The sequence below is a fragment of the Phyllosticta citriasiana genome (assembly GCF_038021145.1).
Source record: "Phyllosticta citriasiana strain CBS 120426 chromosome Unknown IWZ02scaffold_6, whole genome shotgun sequence".
In the NCBI taxonomy this organism is placed as follows: Eukaryota; Fungi; Ascomycota; class Dothideomycetes; order Botryosphaeriales; family Phyllostictaceae; genus Phyllosticta; species Phyllosticta citriasiana.
In genome coordinates, this window is record NW_027117283.1 from 1,532,150 (window position 1) to 1,558,702 (window position 26,553).

The window sequence follows — 26,553 nt, forward strand, 5'->3', positions numbered from 1 at the left end:
GCCGCCACGATCATCACTCTTCATCCACTAACGCTCGTCGCCACCCAGGCGCTATTCGATGTACGGCCCAAGTTGCACACGGCGCGGCTTGGGCCCTGGCGACTCCTGAACCGACCACCGGCTTGGCTGGCCTCTCTCCTGCGCGTTGCGCTATGGTGCCTGCCCGGCCGATGCGCTCCTCCTCTCGACCTCTCTCCAATCTTTCCTGGTTCCCCTTGGACGCCATGGCGCTGCGGCGCAAAGCCCAAGCCGCGCTTCGCTCGCTCCCCTTCGATCGCCCTAGTTGCTCCTCCTCCTAGATCCGCGCCTTTCCTCAACCGACGACATATACAAGTACCACGCGCGGCCCAACGGTCCATCCTCCTACGACTCGACTCCTACTCTGCCTACACTACCCTCCCGTCTACCATTACCATACATACCACACTATTCGACACGTCTCAGCCATGTTTGAAAACTTCAGCTTCGAGGCCGCCTCGCGCCATCCCTCCTCCTTCGACGCCGACGACTGCGACCCGCACTGGCCCATGTCGCCCACCTCGTCGCCCGCGCCCGGCTTTGGCTTCGACTTCCTGAGCCCCCGCAGCGACCCGACGCCATCGATGGAGGAATTGTCGTGGAGATTTGCGCGCCAAAACATCCGTTCTCAACCTCCGCCGTTTTGTTTGGACGACCAAGACTGGCGCCGCGCTTCATCAAACGCTTCTTCAACTGCCTCGTCTCCACTAACGGCTGACTTCCCGGACGCCACCTCTTGCTCCGGTCCTTCGCACATTCGCAACCGCAGACAAGCCCACATGCAATTACAATGCGAGTCGACACACATGAGAGACATTGCGGACCTGGTCAAGAAGATGGTTGAAGAGGGGGACCAGTGCGTGCTGACGTCGCGCAACGATTCCATTTTCTCTTCCGCATCATCGACATCGTCAGGGGATGACGTTGAGCCAGGCGACATTCCACGCAAGCTTAGTGCGCCTCTGGTCTCCCAGCCGCTCAGATACAAGCGCTCAGGCGACACCTTCCGAGGCTCGGCAGTCTCCAAGGAATTCCGATTTCGCAAAAGGGCCCTGACTCCCCGGAAGCACTTGGCCCGGAAGCTCTCGAGAGAATAGAAGCCGTCAGTGGGATTGACGGAATTCACGGTGTTTTGGTTTGATTATGGGGGAATGGACATCACGCCCACTTTTGATACCCCTCGCGCTCAGGGCACAGCGCTACACCGGAAGAAACATATTTGATACGATTGCACCGACCGTACATGGTGCTAATATGGTTACATTTTGGCTTTCTGCTCTGCTGATCATGGGCCTATTTTTGGATGAATCTGGTTCTTGCACGCAAAAAGCGTTTGATAGAAAGTTCTTGGAGAGCCGCACGAAGCATTGCTGGGCCTCGATTCAATTACAGTATCCACATTGGAATTTGCAACACCAAGTTATCCCCCATGCTCCGTGTCATGATTAGAATCAAACTGATTCATTCGACGGCGTGACTTCCGTTTCCTCAACATGCCTCCAGGTTAGAACGAGGCCTGACGTACACATCGTCTATTTAAAGTTGCTCGTACGTGATCGTCAGGTTCATGGATGTACCTAGTTACAAGTCTGTAGGCGAGCTCGAGGTGCCGTGGACCAGACGGGAACGCACGTGACACAGCCCAAGCTCCTATCCGCCGTTCCACGCGTCAAGCTCGAGCTGTCAACTGCCCGTCTACCGCCGCCTTTTCTACCTTACCCGGTATCTTCGACAAGAAGCCACCATGGCAACCACTTGGAGCGCGGCCGTGAGGGCTGTCCACCTAAAGGTTCATCCCAGACCCCTCTCCATTGGCGAGAGTCGCGAGTTTCTGCGCGTGTTGCAGCAATTTGGCGAAGTGGCCATGTTTCGCCATCTCAAGGCAAGTCTTTCGTATCTGGCCATTGGCGACACTGACACGTCTTACTGGGTGCACAGTATGACCACCAGCCAGCTCCTCACTCCTACCTTGCAATCTTCCGCCATCAAGATGCTGCGTCGAAGCTTTTGAAAGCGTCACCTTTGCGCGTTACTCTAGACCCAATTCTTCCGGACCCAGATGCAGCCGAGAACCATCCGCTCAAGCAAGCTGCAAATTCCAATGCTTGGATGCCCGATGCGAGCCTGCAAGAGGACGCGGCAACGTCAGATGGACGCCATACAGCTGAAGACCCGCACTTGACAAAAGACTCCGAATTTGAGCTAGACTCTAGTCGCAGGAAGAGTGGTCACGAAGAAATGACACGCGCTAGCAGGATTCTCTTCGAAGCGTTGGATGCCATTGACATACAACGGGAATCGCAGGAGGAGCTGTCCTATGAAGCCCTCCTAGGGGCTACAAGGAAGGCCGACAATCGCAACCAGGATGTCGGCGCTGGTGAAGATGGATCTACACAAGATAGCGGCTCAGAAAGCGCTCGTCAACTGCCACCGCCTCCGCTTCCGCGGGAGTTTGATATTACTATCGACGTTTCGGACAGAAATCATCGCGATGCCATCTCAAGTCAAGTTTTTTGGAGCACTTTTTCCCCGAAAGCCAGGTCGCTTTCGTTTATCGACCTGACGAGCCGAGGCGTGTCGAGTAACATTGCAGATGTGTCGACACATACGCAGCCACCGTTCCGTGTCTTTGAAAAAATCAGGCGACATGCCGAGACGAAGCCAACGCTGATGCAGCTGTGGGAGGCAGGCCCTGCCGGGAAGGAGCTCTTGTCCGAATGGACTCGCAAGGCACATTCAGGGAAAGCAGACAGGAGACCCAGACCTCGAACCGAAAATAAAACGTGAAATGGATTTACATGTCGACCGCTCATGTGAGACCATTCTTTGGCAACCAGTCAAGGCAAAGATATCTTCTGGCAATGGTGATTGAGGTTGTCTGTCATCATTCCAATTTGAGGAGGACAATTTTGTGGCCAAGCCTCAAAATAACAAGGGCTAGGCGAGCACTAACTGCGGCATCCAACTCAATCACGGGGAATTGGAGCAAAGTGACTTGCATCCTATCCGACGTTCAGACCACCATTTCCAAATGGTCCGCCGCTTCAAGTGTGCTATTTGCGAAACAGACTGACAATCAAAGGCCAGCAATGTGGTGCGCTTTGATTGTGCGCATACGGGTGCCGCACGCGGAATTGCAAACAAAGCCCACACCTGCAGATGCGCAACAAAGGCTTTGCATGGACGTTTTTGCGCCGGGAACATGCTTTTCTATATTCGAAAGGCGTTGTAAAAAGCGTTCCCAATCTCAACTTCCGTCGCATCTGCTCATTCAGCATCTTTTTCATTCAATTCTTCTGGGACACTTGGGATGCCACCAAAGCGCAACGCAGAGGCCGCGGGCCTAGGAGGACTGAGGCGAAGCACGCGGCTGCGATTGCAGCAGAGTGATGCTTTGCACAGGAATAATGGAGACGACCGTCATGACGAGCAGGATGTCGATGAGCTTGCGTCAAACGATCCAGCGCACACGGTCGGACCGCCGGAAAGAAATACTGGCGATTCTGCATCATCGATTCCCACTCCGCCAAAGACAAGAAAGAGGCCGCGTCAAAAGGCGACCAGTGGTCCACCACCTCCACCACCTCTAGAGCTTCCATTACTTCCTCGTCCTCCACCGCCTCCATCGCCTCGAAAATCTCCGTCCCCTTCCCCCTCAGAGAGTAGTGGCGATTCTCCCTTGAACCTGGATTTGGAACAAGATTGGAAGGAGCCCGACTACGTCAAGACATACCGATACTTCTCGGACCAGCTGAACAAGCTGACAGGATGGTGCGAGATCACAAAGGACGACAAAGGCAACGAGAGATCCGGCAGAAAGAAAAGCGACTGGGAATACCACAATGGCGACATTTGGGATAAGCTCTGCGAGCCCTACTTCGGATTCGACGCGCCGCCGAATTCATCCAAAGACAGATTTTTGCAGGCCCTTGGTGAGATGGAGCCAGCCGCGGCACGAATCATCAGCTATGTGACCATGGGGGGTCCCAACGGTCGAGATGACTGGTACAGAATTTTCTGGGAACCCGAGACGCGCAAGGCGGTCGTGTACGCGGTGGTAGGGTTCATCTTGCAGGAGCACGTCTTCTCGAGCCTCTGCTTTGGCGCCAGCGACGCAGAAATCCAGAAGCTGCACGTAAAGGTAGACTTGAAATACCACGAGAATCACGATGGTAAGTTTCTGGCGCATTGTGTTGACGACATAACCGACTGACGCGGTTATAGGCTTCTACCGCACCAAAAAGCGGGCAAGGAGAGTCCGCGAACTCCTCTTCGACCAGCATGGCAATCCACAGCCGGTTTCCAGTGGCTTCATTGCAAAGTCCAAAGAGCTGACGTGGCAGATATATGCCATTCTGGAGGGGATCCTCATCCTACACCCGAAGTCGGCCAAGCGTCAGGTGAAAAAAGATAAAGACAGGCAACTGCGGCTGGAAAGCCAGCAAAAAATCCTGCGCGTCCTCTTCGAGCTCGTCACGCGTGCTGGGCGACTCTCGCTGCAGATGCGACTAGACGCGGACACGGTGTACTTCATGACACCGGCGCACAAGGACGAGCACTACGACGCCTCCAGCATGTGGGTGCTCAACGACGACTACATGCGCCGCAACAACCGCTTCCACAACGCCAGGTGGGAAGGCATGCCCGAGACGAAGCCCAAGCAGTGGAAGGCTGCCATCTTTGACCTTGCCCTCGTCCGCATCTGCTGTTTCCCGGGCTTCCTCGCGTTCAAGAAGGGGGGTTGGGATAAGAAATTCAAGAATATGGGTGTGAGGTTGTGTCAGCTCCAGGGTAAGGTCGTTGCGCTGAGGTGGGGGTCGGAGAAGCCGTTTGATCCAGATGACGGCACCTGGGAGGAGTGGTACATGGTATGGGGCAGAGAAAATAAGCTTCTCCCGGCCCAGAATCAGAATGTCGGGGTTGGAGGGAGTGGAGCAGGTGGAGCGGGCGGATCATAAGGTGAAGGTGAAGAACAGAGTGAGCTTTGAGGGTGCAAGAAGCAGGTTTTCTTGGTTCGAAAGTTGGGTGGATCATGGGATTAGGTACGACGCATGCTAAAGTTGCGATCGAAGCAATGTCCTGGTCTCGAATACCTGTACTAATTGATTGTTGAATTAACTCTGTTATGCAAGGTGTTGGCACAGTGGACGCAGTCGAGCCTCGTCTGAGTCGTCGACGAGAGAATGGAAATGGCACGTTTCTATCATTATTGTAGGCTCATCTAGCTCCAGGATTTCATGAGGGTGTAAGTGATTGTCACGAGAGAGCGCGGCACCCGAAGTTTCTACTTTCCTCACGATGGTCTGTTTTGATTGGAGGTTGTAGCTCGGATTCAAGTCTCGTTACTCGGAGTCAAGTTAGAGATCGGACCTTCTCAATGCCCCATCACCCAATCTGCCTTGCGCTGCTCTGTTGTTTGGCGTGTCTCAAGCTGTCGTCCAAACCCTTTGCCAGCACATATAAAGCAGCCAAGTTTGGCGTCTTGACACCCTTTTCCCTGGCCACGCGCAAGCAATTGCCCATAATGGCCTCGACCTCCAACGCCCTGCCGGCCCACACGTCGGCCAGCATGCTCGGCTCCACGCCCTTTGTCCCAATCCGCGCCGTCGCCCGCTCGAGCTGCCGCTTTGCCTCGTCCTCGTTGATTTCGTCGTAGCCGCAGGCGCGAGCCACGTCCACCACCTCGATCATGGTTCCCCAAACAGAGTCGCGCGCGTCGTCGCCGCCACTGGCCAGAAACTCGACATCGCGCAGCCGCGCGAGCGCGCACGTCGGGTTCCAGGCCACGTTGACCAGCAGCTTGGCCCAGCGGCGGGGCTGGACGTCGTCGAAGAGCACAATGGTTGCCGCTGCCGCGCTGGACCAGCTCCATCAGCTCGCGAAGCGCTGCCCCGCTGCGGCCCTCGGTCACGGGCGCGGCCGGGTACGCGCCCACTTCCAGTCGCTCTGTGTTTCCCATGTTGATTACGCCCGGCGATATCTGCGTTGCGGGGAGGTAGACAACGCCTGAGAGGAGGGGGTTGGACGGAAAGGCGGCCGCATATTCGGCTTCGATGGCGATGCCGTTTTGGAGGAGGACGAGGGCCGTCGAGGGCCCAACGCCGGTGCGATTAACGGCGGAGTCGCGCCCGGAATGGCCTTGGTGGCAACAAGGATAAAGTCGTAAGGCTGGCGGTCGTTTTCATTTATTGTCCATCTCGTACAGCTTCTTCGGCGCTGGGACACACGCGCGGCCGGCAATTGGAGCGGCAGATGCATGTCACGTCGCAGCCGCGCGCGCCAGGAGCCAGGCGTAGATGCTGCCGATGCTGCCGGTGCCGAAGATGAGTATGCGCGGCGTTGTCGTCGTGGTCATGGTGGGCGATGGAGCAGACGCAAGAGACCGGGAGAAGGCGGAAATTGGAAGAAGTGGCATGGCCGCGGTGCCAGGGGAAGGGGAAGGGAGACTTTCGGGGTGGGTATCCGGATAGAAGTGGGTGGGTGTGAGTGGGACGACGCTTGAGTGCTGAGGTCCCTCCCCAGCCAGGGGGTGATTCCGCTTGTGGGGCTCCCTTCCTGTGCCTCCGGCTAGTAACCAACTCTCCACACTGACACCTCCGCCTCGCCGTCTACCATTCTCGACCGCTCTTCTTTCACAATGGCTTTCTGGCTTCTTCGACCGCGTGCGGTCGCAAGTGTCATCCAGTTTTCTCTAAGGCCTCCAATCGTTGCTTTGTGCATCGAATAATCCTGTTGACGTCGGCAGTGACAAAGGAGCCGGGGAATCAAGTGGACATTTCCTTACCCATCTTCTAAGAGCAATCTTTGTGCTCAAAGAGCTTAGATTGCTGCAACCGGCGATGCCCAGACTACACAATCCCCTTTCACAAACGAATCGCCAAAGCCCCAAGTTGACCTAGACTGATGCTCCATTTTGCCATTCTCCGATACATGAATCCTTCTAGTTTCCTTTTTTTCTGTCGAAAGACTGAGCTAGTTTTCAAACCTCACACATATCAGAGTCCAGCCTGAAAAAAATATTGAGGCTGCGTCTGAACCCCAACATGGATCAGAGTCGATCTCAAAATCTGGACCAGGACGTCCAAGCGGCTTTGGATGAAGAAGCGGTCGCCAAAATCCCAGTCACTCTTGAAAACGACGCTTGCGAGCTGCAACCGGTTGATGGACGCGATCTTTTCCACTTTGCCGTGTTCAAGGACGCGAGTCGAAAGAGGAAAGACAGGGAACCCAATATTGATCTCAATCCCAGGGATCAGCGAAAGCTCAAAAGTACGACTTCGCCCAGTCAAACAGGTCAGAGCACAATGCTAACTATCTTGCAGTCGACAACGGTGACGCCGTCAATCAAAAATGGCGTGAGATACAAGAAAATCGCCGAGCATGGAACTCTGCTGCCCATCAATGGTGGCCTCCGCAATGGGAGGGTCTCAAAACAAAAGTGCAGCCTTTTGATGTGTTTTGCAACGATGATGAGGTGCATTACACTTGGCAAAACTTTCCCCATCACAGTGAAGGTGAGCATAGCAAGCAACTCCTGTCTCTTTAACCATCATTAATTTGCCAAAGACGCAATTAGGACAGAGTATCGCGTCGGACAATGGAATGACCTGAGACGCAGACGCAAGGAACCATTTGTCAGGGAAGCGAGAAAGATCAATCACGCCAAGGGATACAGATATAAAATCCGCGGCTGGAGGCCATTTTTCTTCCCTGTGCTACAAAAAACCAATCTCCTGAACCCGAAGATTCTAAGGCCAGAGATCCTAAGCTAAAAAACCTACACCCGAGAAAGTCATCGACAACTTGAAGTACAAAGACGATACCAAACTGATGCGGTCACTGTTCGAAGACGAGCTTGGCAGTGAAGGGAGATGGCATCTTGGCGCCAAGCTTGGCGGAGGTTCATTTGGTACTGCTTTGCGCTATGATTACATTGACAAAAACAATGTGATTCAACGTGTAAGCCCATTCTCTGGTATTGCTTTGGGGGTTTTTGCTAATCTTGGACAGCGCATTGTGGTCAAGAGAGACCATCATCACTTGTACTCAAATGACATGGAGCGAGCGCTCGGGGCGAAGCTCAAAGACAAAAGCAAATACATTTTGAACTACCTCACTCCAGGCACGAGAGCTGCTCAAGGCAGAAAGGCTACACGTACACCGAGTATGCGACTCACGGTGATCTATCCACGTTTTTCAAGTACTCCTCGGCCTATCAGTGAGTCCTATCTGTTCTTAATCAGCCAGTGCTAACTGTCTCAGGTTCATTTTGCCCGAGGAATTTTGTTGGTACCTGTTGCATTGCCTTGCAGAAGCCAGCTACGTCCTTGAAAATGGAGAAGCGCCATCCTCTGAAGGTTCCGGCCGCGATTCATTGGATCAAGACAGCGCAGAAAAATGGAAGCCAATATTTCATTTCGATCTGAAGCCAGGAAACATTTTGCTTGATTCACCAGCAACAGAACCCGAATATGGTGGCAAAGAAACTATCCCGTTCCTGTCGTGGCGGACTTAGGTGGCGCTGCGAGGTATCCGAACGATCTAAGCAAGCGGCCTGCTTACTTCGAATGCCCGTCTTCAGGAGGGAGCAAGAAGTACAAATATCCCGATACAGGTGAAAAGATGCTTTGTCACCGCCATTATGTTGTCGGACATGGCACGCCCGGATACTCTCCATTCGTAAGTTTTCAGAGCTTGTGCGTGATTTTTTCTGGGGGTGGGTGGCTGACACGATCATAGGAGGCCCTCTATGCTAGAGATCAAAAGAAAGCCAATTCGAAGCGTCGGGAGGCAAATGTCACCCAATTACCAGAGCTCCAGCTTATGCGCATTCATACGACGATATACCAGATAGGGTGTACTCTTTATCGGGGAATGACCAACACCAGCTGGCTCTCCACATGGAACAACTCTGGTGGAATAGACATACTAACCCGGCTGATGGCAAAGACGGGTGGATCAAGGATCCTCGAGAAGATTATCAGCCACGGCATTGGCAACGTTTTCCAGGCACTGCGATTCGGCGTCCCGGAGAGAATTGGGACGGCTCTGCGGACAAACCATATCCTCCGAAATGCGCATTACTACCACACTACAGTCATAAGCTGGTAGATTTGGTTTCCAAGTGCATGCACCCGCTTCATGACCAAAGACCATCGCCTAAGGAGCTCTGGATGAGACCAGCAAAATGATGGCAGAGTTCGACCGCATTTGGCCCAAACCTGGTTCGACCAATTCTGCCGCGGCTTCGGGTGACGGCCGAATGATGATGACATGGATGGTCTAGACGTAGATTACAGGTCCGCAGACGATGACGATGTGGATGCGGAAGTCCTACGTCAACAACGTGTGGTGATCGATGATCCGAGGAGGAAAATTGATAAACTGTACGAGAACATCCGAGAGCAGTACGTCGACGTGGAGCCCAAACAAGTGCCTCAGATCTGGAGAGTCAGGCACGAAGCTTCATCCATGATTGATCCCGTAGTTCGACAATGGCGTCAAGAGAAAGACAAAAGGCTCGAACGAAGGCGCGCCAGACGGGACAAGGAATACAACGAGACATTGAAAGTCTTAAATGACAAGAAAGCATACAAGGCCGCTCTGGATGTTTACATTACGACGGCCATTGAAAAGCTGAAACAGAGTAAGAAAGCGGGGCAAAACTGGGATTCCTTCACCGATAAGGAAAAGAAGGACAGAGAGGGTGAGCTCAGATACTACTTTGATGACGAGTGGAGAAAGGATGGAAAGCACGTCTTCACTAATGACGACCTTCGCGGCTTCGACGAAGACGCCGCACCACCAGAGAGGCCCCCCCACACCGTTGCTTGGGCCGAGACAATACGAGGAAATGAATCGTTCCATGAACCGCGAGAGCGAAAGTACCGAAACAGCTGAGCCGATCGGCAAGTTGCTTCGATATGGACCGCGCATGGTTGCGCTGCCTTGGGACTACGAGCCAGTCGGAGCAACTGTAATGCTCACGGATCGATGGAAAATCCCTCTCAAGGGGCCAACCGGCAAGCCTTATGAGTACGGGGAATTCGACGAAGGCAAGTCTGGAGCGGTAACTCCACCAGATCTCTATTCCCAACCTTTGGACTCTGAAGATTCTGACCCGTAGGCGGCCAACTACTGCAAGTACACGATATTCGCATGGAAGGTGATTCACATGGCAGGTGAAGAGGAAGACAAGACCTTCACCCATTCACACTCCACTGTCTATCCCCCTCGAACAACCACCTTTTTTAAACTTCCGAGTCCAGACGATCGAATGGAGCAAGTCTTGATTTCCCTTCTCTTTCATCAATCTGTTTGTTTCCTGAGTTTCTTCATTTCTTCTTTTCCTCGCTTCGTTCTTCTTCGAGAACTTTCAGGGGCGGGCTGATTGGAGAGGACGTCTGTTTATCTCTTTTTCAAGTTTCGCACAACGTTAGCTTGAATACGACATGTTTTTGAAAGCTGTTGGAATTTCCTTGGCGTGTGATTTCTGTAGTGCTGCTCCACAGCGGACTTGGAAAGGATTGATACCTCTCGGCATTGCAGATGAAGCTCGGGAGCTGTCGTCTAATGCCGTACTTGCGCCCTAGAAGCTGTCGTCTGCTTCCACATTCCCACCTGTGGAGCACCATTTCTTACGACACTTGCCACACTAATCACAATGGCTGCTGCTATTTCAACGGCCCCACGCCTACTCTAACGCCACATATGCACATCCAGATCCTGTGACCCTATCGGCAGCTGACCGGTGTTTTTGCCGGCTCGCAGCCACCTTGTGATGTTTGAACTTTGCAGAATTACCTGAGTGCGCAGTAGATTGTGACAGTGGTGCTGCGCGCGCAGCCACTGTCGCCGCCGCCGCTGCCAATTCACCTCCACGTCCACCACCTTACCGCCATCCACAATAACTACGAACACGGAAGATAGACAAGCAGAAAACAGGAGGCTTGTCCAAAACTTTTATTCAGATTGCGTATGAAACCAAAAACATATCCACTGCTGGTCCAATAGCAGTCAGACATAATATACAGTCTTCTGACATTGTTACGACAAGATGCAACATTCTATGTTCTCGCTTCACCGTTTCCTCTGCTCGTCATCCGATTCGATCCGAGTCCTTTGGCGTTCTTCATCCACTTATGCGCCAGCTACATGGAATCGATTCTCGATCCCGTAACCAAACAACAGCTGCAGAAGCAGCGAAACGATAAACGCCGGTTGTGAAAAGGGACAAATAAAGAAGCCGCCATTCGCGCCGTCACCGATTTCTCAATTGTCATTATTATCGTACTAGCAATTTTTTTTACCCTGCCTAGCCAAGGCACCATGCCCCTTGTAACACCACGCAGTGAGAGTGAGAAAAGACGCAAGCACAAGCAGTCGCAAATGATCTCGTGTCTAGAAGAAAAACATGGAAATGAAAGAAGAAAGGCGCTCGACTACGGAGATGCGAACTACAGACGAACGGTCCAACATCCAAGAGCGAACGAAGGACAGCGAGGAGAGAGCGGCAGAGAGGCAATGGTACAATCAGTCATCGTCATCAGACAGGTCGATAATGATGGGTACGTTCACGCTTCCTCTCGCGGGTCCTGTGGTAGCGGAAGCGGGTGCCATTGGAGATGTCGCACTCGTGTGCGCAAGCGACCCGACGCTGTTGATGGCCTCGACGGCTTCGGCGACCTCTGCTCGAACGGAATCAGGAATCTGTGCTTCTCCTCCTAGTCCCGCTGCCATGAACCAGGTCGAAGCTCCTGGTCCGGCCTCATTTGAAGCAAAGTTGAACAGCCCTCCGGCAGCAGAAGCGGACGCAGGAGTGGGTGCAGATGCGTCCTTCTTGGTACCAGTTCCAGCTGTGGCACTCGTCGCCCTCTTTCCTGACTCTCCGCGTGCTTCTTTCTTGACAGACCAACTGCCATCTGCCTCCACTATGATGACTGATGCTGTGTCGAGCACGCCCCGCGCAGCTAGTTGCTTTCTTACGTCCATCAAGAAACCGTCGACAATGAGCTGTGCTGGCCGTGCGTCAGCACGGCAATGGGGCATCGCCATTCGTCAGCACCCGTTATAATTCCAGGTCGCGACGAAAGAAACGTGGCCAAATCGAAGCAGTCTCGGTGATGGCACGCGAGACTGCGTACTGGACATCACAAATGCGAGAGGCTGATTGCGGATCAATGAGATTGATGGTGATTCTGGACATGGTGATGGCAATCTCGTCACCAGAGTCTTTTTCGTCATTGGTCTTGGGATCAATAGCGGAGCGAATAGACGAGATGACTGAAATCGCGGAGATTACGCGTTCAGGGGATGTTACCAAGGAAAAAAATCGTCTTTCCAGTCTGGAATTTGATCTTTTCAACGGCCACAGCAAAGGTGGACAGGGCTGGTTCCTCGGGCATGCGAAGGATTTCCAGGGAGAACTTGTTCAGTGAAGAATTGATGAACGGACACAGAGATAGAGGAATCCATTTGTCCTGCTGTTTTTGAGGCCTGGTGTTTGAGCCATTGACAATGATCAAGGTGCCCATGGGCCAAGTTGTGGAAGTTGACATCCACTCTTTTTGCAGATCACCAGAATCAGGAACCTTGATGCACCTAAGTCGATAGACTACCGTCTGCTCATGGACATCTCCGGCCTGTCGAGGTATGTTGGCGACATCCTCTAGCGGTATTTCGAATTCGAAATCGTGACCCAGCGCGTCTCCAAGCTTTTGAGGTGGGATAGCGAAGTCTACAACAGATTGGAAGAGCTTTTCACGACGGGTGGGCAGGGATTGCTGTGGAGGAAGCTGTGGAGCTTGGAGATGGGCTCGAGAGGCCATTCCGTAAGGTAGCCCGTTGCCAGACACACGCATTTGGTGCTCATTCGTCATGCGTTGCCCCGTGTGTTCTTGCATGCCCTGTTGTGGTCTTGGCCAGTTGAATTGCGCTGGCGACCGAACCCCGTTGGATTGGACAGGACTTTGGTGCTGGTGATTATCGGCTGTGCATGACCGGACTGGTGTCGCGGCATGGTCGGGTTCCATAGATTAGGGCTTGCAAGTGGACTCCGATAGATTTGATGAGGCTGGTGGCGGGGATCCTGTGGAGCGGACATTGATTGGTTCACTGCGTAGTTCGGTTGATTGAAGTAACCGTTGTGCGGGTTTGCAGCTGGGTTGTAGACTATCGTGTTGTGCGCATTAGACTGGCTTGGGACCATGGAAGGCCTTGAGTGCTCTGGATACTGCTGAGCGGCTATGGCTTGTCTTTGCTTCGCCTGCTCTTGAAGCCACTGTCTCTGCCTAGAAATCTGCTCGGATTTCTGGTTATGGACCATAGATTGCTGTCGCCGAGCGACCGGCTCAGGATGCGCTTGCCGTGGATCGGCTCGGCCCGGTGGAAATCCAAGTTGATGGCTGAAGGATGATTCGAGTTTGACATTTTCTTCATCTGCTCAATCACCTCGCGTGCTTCTTGCCGGAATTTCATTGCCTCCGCAAGGTCGCCCTTGACTCGTACATGCAAGCTGGTGTGTTTTGGAATGATTTCATAAGCCTTTGCTCAAATTCGTGCTCTTTGGCAACTTCTACGGAATTCCAACGCCTGTACGAGAAGCCGGACTTTGCCATGTTTGCGAGTCGCTGCCACTGTGGAGATTGCAGACCTAGAAATCGCCTGAAAGTCAGGTACCGTAAATGGATATATGCTTCTCTCGAACGAATTCCAACCCTCATTGAGCTTTTGAGCATGGCGACTCAATGAGGTATAATGAAATGTACATGGGCGTGTCTCTTTCCTGAGAGTCTTGAGGTTGAGGGAACATCACAAAACCAGCGTTGGAGTGGGACTGGGCCGCGGGTTCCCCGAATGCTACAGTGGTGATGGAGGCTAGGTGGGACATGGCCTCCTTGATCGCTAGAGATTGGCTGGCACGTCCCCCAATTCAGCCAGACTCATGAATTGGTGTAGTAACATGTACTCGTGGTCATTTTTCTTCATGGCCTGCTGAAGACTGCAGCATCGCGCCCGCGTAGCCGAGCTCAAAGGACGAGATCTCGTACACATTTGCACGGTTGTTGAGGGCAGGCTTGACGGTCGAAACAGGCGTACCTGAGGCTGGACGCGGTCTGGGTTTGCGGGAAGAAAAGGCCGACGTAGGCGTCGGCACCAATGGAGCGGTATTTTCCTCCAATGTTCGAGACGGAGGTGGGACTTGGGGATTCAGCTGCAAGCGGCGCTATGCTGCTCCTCGGAGTAGGCAGACGGCCAGTTGCGTCGGCTGGCGCGGCCCTTGATGCTGGGTGGGTTGCGGATGATTCTTGCTTGACGTGCGGTCGTCGCGGTTCCGTTCAAGTCTTGTACTTGTCGCAATTCCCACGAAGTTCTTGTGGGGGAGCGAGTGTCGGTGCGAGCGCATCAGGTGCAGTATTGGCTCGTTTGTTGAACGGAGGACGCTCCGGATGGGCAGGGCCGGGGAGACTCGGGATGGGGGACCGGATCCGACGGTCGACGAGGCAAGTCTGAGAAGTGGGCGAGGTGGGCTGTGGATTTGTACGTCCGTCGTTTGGGGGGGTCGAACGTGGACAGGGTGGTGGTGGGTGGTGGTGGTGGTCGCGGGGGACGCGGTGGAAAAGCCAGTCAATAGTTACGGCCGCCCAGCCAGGCAGTGGGCCGTGGCATTGGGCTGGTCGACGTGGTTGCGATTTCATAATGGAAATGAAAGTCGCTCTTCTCGCATGGTGTCGGGGTCGCCGACGCGTCGAGCGGGTTGCGAGATATAGGCGGGAGCAGGACCACGTAGCTGCGGAGATGAAAGCGCGGCATGTACAAAGCCGACTGAGGGTTGCACATGCGGTTGGAGACAAAACGGCGGTGACAAGGCGTGGAGATTTTTTTCTAGATGCGTGGAGCGGCTTGAGTGGGGGACGCGGTGCGTGTGTGGAGAGTGATGGATGACGGCATGCAGTAGATTGAGGTTGAGAAGGTTAATTGGGCTGAAGCCGGGGCTCGTCGTGCCGCCCACCCACCAGCCAACCGACCCACCTGCACCCAAACAGACGAGACCTGGACCAGCCGACCTCCACCTCCACCTCCACCTCACTTCACCTCACCACGACAACTTCCGGACCTCGACATCCTCCTCTTCTCACCCCTCCTACCGTAGTCCAAACTCCACTCCATCCTGCCCTGCGACTTGCCCCCTCGCCGCGAAGCCATGCCCGCTGCCGCCCTCGCCCAACCCCGACCCCGACCCTTGTGATCGTCCCCAGCTCATCTCTCCCTCTCTCTCCAACGGGACGCGCCTCTCCCATCCCAACTCCTCCCATCGCTCGCTCCGGATACCCAGTCATGTCGCGGCCTGAGATGGACCAGGCTCGCCCTGGGGACACGCTGCTCGTCATCCGTAAGTCCTCCGCCTGCTGCTCGTCCCGTCGCCTGCTGACGTCGCCCGCCCGTCATAGATGACTTTACCGCGCGCAGCCCCGATGAGCTGACCATGAAGCGCGGCGACCGCATACAGCTCATCGAGCGCGACGACGACTTCGGCGACGGCTGGTTCCTTGGCAGGCACCAGCAAAACGGCCCTCACTGGTCTCTTCCCCGAAGGTGAGCTCTGCGCTTGTAACACCAAGCTCGTGCAACCCTGACTTTGCGACTCAGTCTACACGCAATTGGCTCCGCGCACCGGCTTCGCGCCAGTCTTTCTCTCCAAACCCAATGCCCATCCGGCCGCCGATTCTTCAAAGACCTTCCACCCCCACCTGCGGACGAGGCCACCAATGCCGGCTTGGAGCGACAGCAGACCTTGTCGTCCCTCGCTGATTCCCTGGATGCAGGCCTCAATGATTCCACTGGTCAGTCCAACCCACCTACAATAAATGCCATTGGCCAGGCAATCGCCGGAGCCAATACCCAAGCATCTCTTCCGAATGCAGGCCACAGAGATTTGATCCCAGGAGACCAGAGGAGCCCAGTCATGAATGAGACTCTAAATGTAATAGATGAGCACTTGACAGATATCAACACCCCCCGCGGTACGAGCCACGAGCGATCTCTTCGATTTGGAGGCGATAGTTCCAGCGAGTATAGCAGCAGCCACCTTGACCACCGTTTATCCTACATCAACGGACACGAGACCGACGAAGAGGAGCAAGGCCTTTACACGCTGTTCGAAGTCCGAGCCTGGACGCCTGTTCGAGTCGCCGAATGGCTGGAAGATGAGGGGGTTGACACTCGGCAATGTAATGTCTTCAAGGAGCAAGAAATCTCGGGCGAGGTGCTCTTGGGAATGGACCAGCAAACACTGCTCATGAAAGAATTTGATTTGGGTCCCATTGGTCCACGTCTCAAGATCTGGCAAAAAATTCGGAGTCTGCAGGAGGAAGTTGCAGAGTTGGCGCGGAATTCACAGGCCTTTACGGATGGCTCCTCCTCAAGCCGACGACCTTCGGATACTCGAAATTGCAGCACTTCTATAGGAACCGTCTTGCCGAGGATCCCGAGTCTGCTGGAGTCCAATGGTGCGAGGCCGTCTAGCAAACAGCGCCACTCAAGGCAAAGTTCGTCGCAGCACTCCAAAAAGCCCTCGGACACAGCGCCTGCACCGGGAACACCCTCGTCATCACAGGCGCACCAATCCCGCCGCCCGTCGGCTGCATCAGTGAGGGACCTCAACCACAGCCGGCGGCACTCTTCCATCGACTTTGCCGCTGGAGGTTCGACGCCGAAGACCGCTGGCCTTGTCAAAAATACCGTGCCTACTCCGCAGTCGCACAAGAAGCAGGGCTCTTTTGATCAGGGCTGGTCAATGGGAGACCAGCTCAATGGCGGCGCCAGGCCAGATACGACCGAGTCCAGTCCACGGGAGAGTGCTCTCAAGGTCATTACGCCTGACCTGGACCGCGGCTACTTCTCAGGAGGCGAGCTCGACAATCGCAAGCAAAAGAATGTGTTGCGCAAAGCACCGAGCTCAAGTCACTCGAGAGATTCGAGCTTCTCCCATGAGGGTGGACGGCGTCTGTCCACATTCAGGCGCCACAGCCGCATTGGAAGCAGTGATTCCATCCGCGACTACACAGAAGCAGCCCTCTCTGGCAAGGGTTTGTTCCCGTCGAATCGTGCAAAGAACTCGCGGACTGCGAGCGGACCAGAATTGCGCCATGGCCCCAAACCAATCAAGGAGCGAGCCAACATTGTCACCAAGCTGGATTACGGGACACCAAGCATTGATGCAGTTGCCTCGTCACCCAACCTGTTGGAAGGAAGCGACCAATCCTCCCAGGGAAGGGCGTCACCTCCTCCAGCTATACAAAGATATCCCAAAGAGCAACGCGCAACGGGTTTGAGAGCTATTTCAGACGCGCTTGCAGGAACCCTGAGTGGTGCTAGGAAACCGCCACCTTCACCATTGAAGGATTCCCCTTTGAATTCCCCGGTGCGTACTACCTCTAGCGGCACGCCTTCGCATGGGTCCAAGAGTTTGGACGGGGAACCTGCACCCGACGTTTTGAGACAAGGAACCAGCGCTTCCATGCCATCCACCACGTCTGGTGCCGCACCCCGACGCAAATCCAAAAAGGAGACGAGTGCGTATCAGCGCGGCCTAGAACAGAAACCTCCCTCAGAACAGATTAAAGGATGCGACTACAGTGGCTGGATGAAAAAAACGCTCATCCAATCTCATGACGACGTGGAAGACCCGTCTGTTTGTCTTGCGCGGGCGTCGTCTCTCTTACTATTACGCCGAAGACGATACGGGTGAAAAGGGCCTCATTGACATTTCAGGTCACCGCGTACTCCCTGCAAATGACGAGCGCATTACTGGCATACACGCAGCCATGACGGGGGCCAAGTCTTCGCCCAGCTCGCCTATGAATGCGTCGATTCCGACTTCTGCATCCGTTGGGGAGGGCAAGGACGACGCGTCGGGAATGTTCATCTTCAAGCTTGTCCCGCCGCGCAGCGGTCTTTCCAAGGCTGTCAACTTCACAAAACCAACCGTGCACTATTTTGCCGTCGACAGCTTGCAGCAAGGGCGCGACTGGATGGCGGCGCTGGTGAAGGCTACCATCGACCGTGACGACAGCAAAGAGGTTATCAGCACCTATCAGCAAAAGACCATTTCCCTCACGAAGGCGCGGGCGATGCACCAAAGACCGCCTGCGTTGATGGCTGGAGAAGAGAGTTCTGAAGAGAATGGCGTCAACCCGTCGCGAATAGACGAAGTGGATGAAGACCAGCAAAAAGGCCTAGCAATATCGGGGCTAGAGGGCAAGAACGGTGAAAACGGCCATCATGAGGGCGACAGGAGCAACAGTGTTGGTGGCAGTGACACTACGCAAGCCCGGGGCAGCAGCTTCGCGACGGCGAGCGCGGGAAGCGAGTCTGCTGAAAATAAGGAGTAGCCTGACGCTGCGATTGTTCATGGCTGTCTCTCTCGCACACCGTTGTTCTTCTTGGTCTGTCAAATCTACGCTTTCCTTTCAGCGAGTTCTCCTTCCTTGGATGATGCTTCTGCAAACAGACACGGCTTTCCTTTTTCTGCAAAAGTTCACGATGATGGGTCAGAGCTGCGGTCGAGACTAGCATGAGATGCTAGTCAGCAGGCACTTGCGGCGGGTACCTACGCTAGGTCTGTTTCAACTTGGGCCTAGTGAGAGTCGTTCTTGTCCCTCGACTGTTTTGCCTTGCGGTACCTCCCGCACCCTGGGGTCTCCACTCTCATCATCCTTTCCGGTTCGTCTTGTTGTTGGAAGGGCATAGCAGTCCTTTTTGCATATATTGGTTGTGACTGAGGTCATGCCAACTTCCCCCACAATCTCCTACCGAGCAGATACCCAGATACCCACGATCCACAGTGTCTGTAGGCCTGACGACGTACTAGTTTAAGGCAGTACTCGAGATGAGCTTCCAGAGCTGCTTGATCGGGCCCTTGCCTCTTCTCCTTTCGCGCCTTTGCCATTGGTTTCTACTTTTTGCTCTCTTTCTAGTTTGACATTCAACCGCGCGAAGCCTCCTTCTCTCCTTTTTTGTTGCACCCTTGCGTTCGACAAATATCCTTCCTTTCGCCTGGCTTTTGAATATTCCATTCGTCTTGCGCTAGTTCGTCTTGAGGTTACTCGTAAAACTTTGTGTTTCAGCGAAACCCTTGCATTCCATACCACGATACCGACCGTATGTGACGACGAGAGCGGCTCCATCTTTCCTCCCACTCCTTTCTTTCCTTCACGCCACCTGCGGCTTCTGGTTTCTGGTCTTTTGATACGGCACAGTACACATACATATTTAGTCCAGTCAGCCCGCCATACCCTGTTGTCATTTGATGCACAGCGGGTCAGGAAGATGAAGCAGTAGAGTCTCGGATTTCTTGTCGACCTCATACATTCTAGCTGCCGTACGTCCCCAATTCGAAGTTGCTTGCTCTTGTATGGGCTTTGAGTCAGACGTTTAATCTCACCTGTTGTCATTTCGTTCATGTTCTTTGAAAATTTTGTCAAGTGAGATGGGTTGGGATGTTGTGTGTAGGTACCTACCCAGCGTCCAGCTGTAAGCGAACGGCCGGTTGCGGCGCCGCGCTGCCTTCTCACTAGGCGGCGATGCGTCGTCATTGTGGATTGAAAAGTTACTACATAGTCTATCTAACAACCCCTATTCTGCACACCGCCCGGCCTACCGCCTACTCAACTAGCTAACGAACCCGAGAAAATAGACTAGGACTTTCCTATACTACCCGGCCTACTACCTACTTAACTAGCTAATAAACCTAAGGAAATAGACTAGGACTTCCCTATAAGCCCTATCCCTCTATTATTCCTACTAATTATTATACTAGGCCTAATTAAGAAATAGTATACTATACTAAAGAGAACTCTCCTAGTAGATACTTCTAAACCTAACCCTACCTACTAAGGAAAAAGGACTAGGTTTAGATTTTATCTAAACTTTAATACTACCTAGGAGGTAATTAATATAGCCCTCTCTTATATACTATATATAATAAACCTTATATATAATATAGGTAAAAAGTAAAGACTCTATAACCTTAGTAATATCCTATAGGATTATACTAAGATAGGTTATATAGGTAATATATTATTAGTTCTTACTACTTAAGTTTACTCCCTTAAAAATACTACTTATATACTAGGAGTAAAGGTTTACTAGCTATAAAAGCTAGTTATCCTTCCTATAAACCTAGCTAAACTATTATATATAACCTAAGCCTAGAAAGTAACTACTACTAGAAAACTATATATAATAACTCCTTACCTAAAGATAACTATAAAGCTAGCTACTACTCCCCTAAAGACCCTATAGGATATATAGGTTATTATCTAGTAGTAAAGTCCCTTTCTAGACTTTAACCCTCTCTCTATATAAAATAATATTAATAATACCTTTAAGAATATAGGTATATCTAGCCTAGTTATGTTAATAGTAATATATATAGAGAAGGGTAATATCCTACTTACTAGCTTACCCTAGTATAACTCTAAATTCCTTACCTCCTATAAAGACCTCTTTACTTACCTATTCCTAGATACTATAGTCTAGGAGAACTAAACCTAGTATAAGGTTATTACCTATAGCATCCCTATTAAAGACCTATACATGCTTAATATTAGATAATTTATTATAGAAGAGGTCTATACCTTTAATCCTACCCTTTCTATTATTAGAACTCTATACTAGCTTACTTTAGCTAAAAGGAGGGCTACCTAAAAAGTAGGGTTAGTTATTATAGCCTTCTATATAGTAAAAGAGGTAGAGATAGCTATCTTAAAGCTATTCTATCTTATAGGGGTAAGTATAAGGGTTATAAAACTCCTTAGAATTACTCTAGATATATAGTATATAAAGTGTTAAGAATTTAGCTATAGCTCCTCTAGGTATTATAATAGGACTAAATGCTTACTATATACTAGCCCCTATACTATAGAAAAGCATAACTATAAATACTATATAAAGAGAGGTATAAAATATACCTATATAGCATTAAAGTATAGTAACTATAACGGTACTTATTACTCCTAGGACCTAAACTATCCCTATTATCTAATAAAGCTATCCCCCTAGCATAAATATTAGGTAACCTTAAAGTTATATAAGTTAACTTAAACTAGAATGCCTAGGCTATAGAAGTAGCACTCTAGGACGCTATCTAATTAGGTATCTACCTAATATTTATCTAGGAACCATAGATAATACTATAAGATAATATAGCTAGCATATAATTAATCTCTCACCCCTCTATAATATAAATTCTTCTAACCTCCCTATAGGGCTCCCGTCCTTAGATGATACTCTACCTAAATAAATCCCTTTCCTAAGTCTAGGTAAATTCTTACCTAGATATTTTCCCTAGCCTAGACTGCCTTACTATTAATTTAATCTATAGAGAAGATACTATCTACGTAGTTAATATCTATAATAAGGTAGAATAAGGTAACCCATCCTCCCTATATATAATAGAAAGAGTCATTAAGTATAGCCCCCCTACTATGCTAATAATCTATATAGGGGACTTTAACGAATACTATCTAATATAGGACCTACTCTCTCCCTAATCTTATAAAGTAGAAGCTCTATACGAATAGATTAAGGAAAACCGCCTTAAACTCTAAAACTAGCCTAGAGCAGGTACCTTCTTTCATATAGGGATAGAAAGGGAAATAGTTATTAACCTCTCCCTATATACTCTAATAATTACCGCTTAAGTAATCGACTAGTAGTTATAAGAGAACCCCCTATCTAACTATAACGCTATTCTCTTTACTATTACGTATAATAAGTTTTAGGATATACTAATACCTCTACTACGGTTTAATATTAAAAAAGCTAACTAGGCCTAATATAGGTAAATCGTCTAAGAAGAGTTAAATAAGATTATAATTCTACTTATCTAAGCCCTTCCTAATAGGGTATAATATATACTCTCTAGTAGGACCTTATAAGAGGACCTAGACTAACTTAGACGAAGCCTTATAAAGGTAATAGAGATAGTAGCTAAATGTAGCATCCTATAGGTAATACCTAGATAGTAATAAAAACTATAGTAGTTCCTACTCCTTATAACCTTAAGGATAACTACTATATAAGTAAGGCGTAGGGCATATTAGGACTAAGTTATATACGTATAAGCATAGAATATATATAATATAGCTATTAAGTAGGTAAAATAAGAGTACTAGAATAACTTCCTTATAAAAGAAACACCCTAGTCTATCTATAAGGTAATAGCGTACATGAAATTAACCCGATCTAAGCGGATCCCCTAGATATATAACCTTTAAGATTAACTCTAATTATTATACGACGGTAAGTATGCTACCTTCTATTAGAAACTCTTCCCCCTACTACTATACGTCCCCCTATATAACTAGATAAACTATAAGGAAGGGCTATAGGACTAGCCCTCCCTTATAGATAAGGAAGTATAGTATGCCTACTCTTATAAGATTAAAGGTACTACCCCTAGGCTAGACTAGATCTACTAAAGGATAATTACTAAGGTGTATAATACTTCTCCCGGATAATTTACCTAGGTATACTAAACCCTCTTTACGTATAGATACTACCTAGAATGCTAGAGAGAAGTAGTAGAAGTAATACTTAAGAAACTAGGGAAACCTAATTACGTAGACCTAAAAGCGTATAGAGTTATCTCCCTACTTAACTACCTAGAAAAAGTTCTTAAACGCATTATAGTAAAACGTCTTAGAGTACTTATAGAAGCTACCTACCTCCTATACCTATCCTAAATAGGCGGATGACCATAGAAGTTAGTAATTAATATAGTAATAATCCTTATATATATTATCTAGGATGAGAGGAGGGCATAGTATAAGATATTAACCCTATTCCTTAACGTATAAGGCGCCTTTAATTATATAGCCTATAACTAGCTCTTATATATAATAGGGGAAATTAGGCTTCCTACTTCCCTCCTAGTATAGGTAAAGATATTTACTAGTAGTTAATAACTCTAGATCTCCTTTAATAGCTAATAAGAGGACCTTTATCTAATAGTTTTAGGAATCCCCTAAGGAAGCCTAGTCTCCCTAATCCTATTTCTTATCTACATGTAAAAGCTCTTTTCCTCTCACTTAGTAAGATTCCTCTTATATATTAATGATGTTTTAATTATAATCTCCTTAATAAGTTAGAAGAAAAATGCGTAGATCCTCTAGTAGGAAGTAACCTAGCTCTTCTTACTTAGAACCTAGTATACCGTTAACTTTAATAAAGATAAAATAGACCTTATCCATTTTATAAGCTTAGATAAGGCTAAGGTAGCTATAATTATACTCCTAGGAGATTATATAGTAAAACTAAAGTAACTCATCTAATAGCTTAGGATATAGTTTAATATATACCTATTATTCTAGTAGTATACGATAATTTAAAATGCCTAAGTAAAGTAATTACTAGGATAACTTATATAGCTAGCTAATATATAATATAGACTATCCCCTACTACTATCTAATAGCTATACCTTACTTATGTATAAAGTATAGTAGATTATAGGTTCCTAGTTTTCTAGCAAGTTAGTAGCTCTAAGATACTTAGATGAACACTTTAAAATAGTAGACTATACTAAATCCTAGGAGCCTTTTACACCTCCCTAATTATTCCTATAGAAATTAAAGTAGGCCTTCTCCCCCTCTACCTTAGGAGGAATATATTACTTTAAGTATATACTATAAGACTCTTTAAACTTAGTTACTAACACCTAGTACGTATAATTATTAATAAGTTTAAACTAGAGAGTATACTAGGATGCTAGATATAACTTAAACATGTCTAGAATATAATTTTAGACCTAGTAATAGGTACTAAAAGCCTAATTAAGCATGGTTCCTTTCCCCTATAGAAAAAGACTATACTATATGAAGTTAAGATTAGCTACCTCTAAAAGGAATAAGAAGCCTAAGTATATATTAGACGTATAGGATATATAACTTAAGTAGTTATTCTATATTCTAATGCTTCATCTATCCTAAAAGGAAATAGAGTAGGTATAGGGATTATAGCATATAATACCTAATAAGATAGTATAAGAGTAGTAGTAAGATATAGAGTAAATACTAGACTATACTAGCTTATATATAATGGAGAACTAGAGGTACTTATAAGGGCTATAGAGCTAGCTGCCTAGAAATGGCCTAGGTAATAGATTATAGTATACATAGATAACTAAGCTATACTATACCGCCTCTAAACCCCGTCTAACCTACTAGGTTAAGGTCTATAACTTTAAGCTATAGATGTAGGCTACTTAATTATGGCTAGATAAGGTAGTCTTACCTTCTTATAGGCCCTAGGCTATATAGGGATTAGAGGAAACCTATAAGTAGACGCCCTTATAAAGGAGGCTACTAGGCTAACCCTAGAGAATAACTACTTAAGTACTACCCTCCTTAGGATGCGCGTATAATAAAGAACCATAATAGAATAGATAGTATATACTATATAATACTAGGAAGTATAGATAATACTATCCTAGGGGTTATATGTATATAACTTCCTATCTATACTAAGGACATCTATCTAACTCCCTAAGTATAGATAACTAGAAGTATTAGCCTACTTCTAATTAAAACTAAACTACGGCTACTTTAGAGCCTACCTAGTATAGTTTAGTAAGATAGACTAGGATAATTATAGCTATAATAACACCGCCCGATAAATACTATAATACCTTATTAGTAACTACCTACTCTATAGCTCTACTAGGAGAGAAGCTATATAGGTAGCACGTAAGGTATATAATAATAATAGTAGGAAAACAGCCTCTATACCCTATAGAGAGATGTTCTAAGGAGATATTAGTAGATAATTCATACTTAAATTCATACATCGGACGAAGGTTTCTACTAGGGCATAGCATATATAAATAGTAGACTAAGGGAAAAAAGAAGAGTAAAAAGAAGAGGAGAGAATCCATTCTAATCTCTACTAGTAGAGTAAATAATAAGCTCTATAATCCCTCTACTTATAGTTCCTATAGGCACTACCCTAGAACCCCTCTAACCGAAGATAATTAAGGAAAGGACCCCTATTAGCGGTATTCTATAAAGATAAGTAATATCTTTATTATATACCGTATGGTAGATGGTTTATAGTAGAGAATATAGTAGATTCTTTACTATAAGAGAACTTCCTTAAAGGACTAACTAGCAGGCTACCTAAGGGTGTTTATATAGAAGAACCTATAGATTCTAGAGAGTTCTATCTCTAGGTAATTAGTAATAGGTTCTTCTATTAATAGAAGATGATTTCTAATTAATCTAGACTAGAAGATTCTAGGCCTTAGTAATAAGACAATCTAGAATAAGGGCTAGAATCTGAAAGAACCCGTAGGAATAAGTTCTTAGTAATAGAGGAGGTCTAGAAGAGTCTAGAACAGTCTAGACTTATTCTTAGGCCTCTAACACTCCCCCTAACTTATTACGCAGGGTAATAGAGAGGAATTTAGTAAAGAGAGCCTTAGTAAGTACCTTAGTTAAGGCGTCTACAGGCATCTCTTTAGTAGAGATATAGGAGAATCTTATAAGATTTTCCTTAACTAGCTGCCTTAAGAAGTAATACCTTATGTCTATATTCTTAGACTTTTTAGTAGCATCTTCCGTAGCAGCTATAGCCGGTATGTTATCCCCTTTAAGGACTATAGGAGTAGGTATAAGGTCTTTATAACCTAACTCTTCTAAAAATCCTTTAATATAAAGGATAACCTTAGCTAGTATACTATAACCTATGTATTCTGCCTCCATAGTAGAAATAGAGACATAGGTTAGTCTACTAGCCTTCTAGGCTATAGGCCTATTAGTAGAGTAAATAATATAAGCTGCTAGAGAATGTCTATTAAGCTCATTCCCTAAGTTAGAGTCGGAGTAGGATTCTAGATTAAAACTAGTACCCTTATAGGTAATAGTATAATCTTTAGTTCCTTTTAGATAGGATAAGACTCTTTTAGCAGCTCTAAGGTGCTCTACTAGAGGGCAGCTTAAATACTAGCTTAAAGAAGCTAGTATATAAGCTATATCAGGCCTAGTATAGACTATAGCATATAGAAGAGAGCCTATTAAAGATCTATACTCTTTAATAAGGTCTTCACTAGCCTGATAGTCCGCGGGTGGTCTAGGAAGCTCCTTATATAAATAAGGAGTCTTAGAAGGCGTAATAGAGCTTAGAGAGAAAGTCTCTAAGACTTTAGAAAGATAGCCTTCCTATGATAAAGATATAGTCTTTTTAGACCTATCCCGGGTGACTTGAATTCCTAAATAATAGGAAATAGGTCCTAGGTCCTTAATAGTAAACCTAGACCTTATTAATTCTTTAAAAGAATTAATAATAGACATATTCTTACTAAAAAGTAGGATATCGTCTACGTATACTAAGACCCATATAAATAAGCCTTCTTTAAAGGTCTTAGTATATAAGTAGGCCTTAGATAGAAGCTATTTATAGCCGTTCTCTTCTAAGAAGTGGCTAAAATAGGCTGCCTATGCCCTAGGGGCTTATTTTAGGCTATAGAGAGCTTTCTT

The 26,553-nt window shown here is 48.5% G+C and overlaps 9 protein-coding genes across 9 annotated transcripts; 6 read left to right on the plus strand and 3 right to left on the minus strand.

The window, feature by feature from the left end:
* The first annotated feature begins 1 nt into the window (after window position 1).
* On the plus strand, window positions 2–1,529 carry IWZ02DRAFT_451179 (uncharacterized protein). The gene has a single exon (XM_066767520.1). The coding sequence runs from the start codon at window positions 447–449 to the stop codon at window positions 1,113–1,115; it is 669 nt and encodes a 222-aa protein (XP_066623248.1). The 5' UTR covers window positions 2–446; the 3' UTR covers window positions 1,116–1,529.
* A 144-nt stretch (window positions 1,530–1,673) lies between these two features.
* IWZ02DRAFT_261008 (uncharacterized protein) lies at window positions 1,674–3,067 on the plus strand. The gene is made up of 2 exons (XM_066763350.1): window positions 1,674–1,900; window positions 1,957–3,067. The coding sequence occupies exons 1-2, from the start codon at window positions 1,763–1,765 to the stop codon at window positions 2,803–2,805; spliced, it is 987 nt and encodes a 328-aa protein (XP_066623249.1). The 5' UTR covers window positions 1,674–1,762; the 3' UTR covers window positions 2,806–3,067.
* IWZ02DRAFT_260999 (uncharacterized protein) lies at window positions 3,068–5,189 on the plus strand. The gene is made up of 2 exons (XM_066763348.1): window positions 3,068–4,190; window positions 4,243–5,189. Exons 1-2 carry the CDS (start codon window positions 3,329–3,331, stop codon window positions 4,974–4,976), a joined length of 1,596 nt encoding a protein of 531 aa, XP_066623250.1. The 5' UTR covers window positions 3,068–3,328; the 3' UTR covers window positions 4,977–5,189.
* Window positions 5,190–5,204: 15 nt separating this feature from the next.
* IWZ02DRAFT_451182 (2-dehydropantoate 2-reductase) lies at window positions 5,205–6,373 on the minus strand (the record flags this gene model as incomplete). The annotated part of the gene is made up of 4 exons (XM_066767521.1): window positions 5,205–5,884; window positions 5,987–6,186; window positions 6,222–6,234; window positions 6,282–6,373. 4 exons carry the CDS (start codon window positions 6,371–6,373, stop codon window positions 5,404–5,406), a joined length of 786 nt encoding a protein of 261 aa, XP_066623251.1. The 3' UTR covers window positions 5,205–5,403.
* Window positions 6,374–7,061: 688 nt separating this feature from the next.
* Window positions 7,062–8,533, plus strand: IWZ02DRAFT_490446 (uncharacterized protein; the record flags this gene model as incomplete). Its single annotated transcript, XM_066769661.1, has 6 exons — window positions 7,062–7,287; window positions 7,341–7,532; window positions 7,811–7,977; window positions 8,029–8,060; window positions 8,141–8,236; window positions 8,281–8,533. The coding sequence occupies 6 exons, from the start codon at window positions 7,062–7,064 to the stop codon at window positions 8,531–8,533; spliced, it is 966 nt and encodes a 321-aa protein (XP_066623252.1).
* A 677-nt stretch (window positions 8,534–9,210) lies between these two features.
* IWZ02DRAFT_261004 (uncharacterized protein) lies at window positions 9,211–10,055 on the plus strand. The gene has a single exon (XM_066763349.1). It carries the CDS (start codon window positions 9,292–9,294, stop codon window positions 9,916–9,918), a length of 627 nt encoding a protein of 208 aa, XP_066623253.1. The 5' UTR covers window positions 9,211–9,291; the 3' UTR covers window positions 9,919–10,055.
* Window positions 10,056–11,550: 1,495 nt separating this feature from the next.
* Window positions 11,551–12,845, minus strand: IWZ02DRAFT_490449 (uncharacterized protein; the record flags this gene model as incomplete). Its single annotated transcript, XM_066769662.1, has 3 exons — window positions 11,551–12,035; window positions 12,115–12,300; window positions 12,338–12,845. The coding sequence occupies 3 exons, from the start codon at window positions 12,843–12,845 to the stop codon at window positions 11,551–11,553; spliced, it is 1,179 nt and encodes a 392-aa protein (XP_066623254.1).
* Window positions 12,846–15,369: 2,524 nt separating this feature from the next.
* On the plus strand, window positions 15,370–18,337 carry IWZ02DRAFT_469548 (polarized growth protein Boi2; the record flags this gene model as incomplete). Its single annotated transcript, XM_066768726.1, has 8 exons — window positions 15,370–15,409; window positions 15,468–15,612; window positions 15,779–15,860; window positions 15,899–17,475; window positions 17,530–17,595; window positions 17,618–17,654; window positions 17,703–18,285; window positions 18,306–18,337. The coding sequence occupies 8 exons, from the start codon at window positions 15,370–15,372 to the stop codon at window positions 18,335–18,337; spliced, it is 2,562 nt and encodes an 853-aa protein (XP_066623255.1).
* Window positions 18,338–18,742: 405 nt separating this feature from the next.
* IWZ02DRAFT_261051 (uncharacterized protein) lies at window positions 18,743–19,904 on the minus strand. Its single transcript, XM_066763351.1, has one exon. The coding sequence runs from the start codon at window positions 19,611–19,613 to the stop codon at window positions 18,891–18,893; it is 723 nt and encodes a 240-aa protein (XP_066623256.1). The 5' UTR covers window positions 19,614–19,904; the 3' UTR covers window positions 18,743–18,890.
* Window positions 19,905–26,553: the final 6,649 nt, after the last annotated feature.

Coding starts and splice junctions, on each gene's coding strand:
- IWZ02DRAFT_261008 (XM_066763350.1), top strand. CDS start 1,763: ATGGCAACCACTTGGAGCGCGGCCGTGAGGGCTGTCCACCTAAAGGTT. Junction 1,901..1,956: donor CCATGTTTCGCCATCTCAAG/GCAAGTCTTTCG, acceptor CTGGGTGCACAG/TATGACCACCAGCCAGCTCC.
- IWZ02DRAFT_261004 (XM_066763349.1), top strand. CDS start 9,292: ATGGATGGTCTAGACGTAGATTACAGGTCCGCAGACGATGACGATGTG.
- IWZ02DRAFT_261051 (XM_066763351.1), bottom strand. CDS start 19,613: ATGACGACGCATCGCCGCCTAGTGAGAAGGCAGCGCGGCGCCGCAACC.
- IWZ02DRAFT_260999 (XM_066763348.1), top strand. CDS start 3,329: ATGCCACCAAAGCGCAACGCAGAGGCCGCGGGCCTAGGAGGACTGAGG. Junction 4,191..4,242: donor ATACCACGAGAATCACGATG/GTAAGTTTCTGG, acceptor ACGCGGTTATAG/GCTTCTACCGCACCAAAAAG.
- IWZ02DRAFT_451179 (XM_066767520.1), top strand. CDS start 447: ATGTTTGAAAACTTCAGCTTCGAGGCCGCCTCGCGCCATCCCTCCTCC.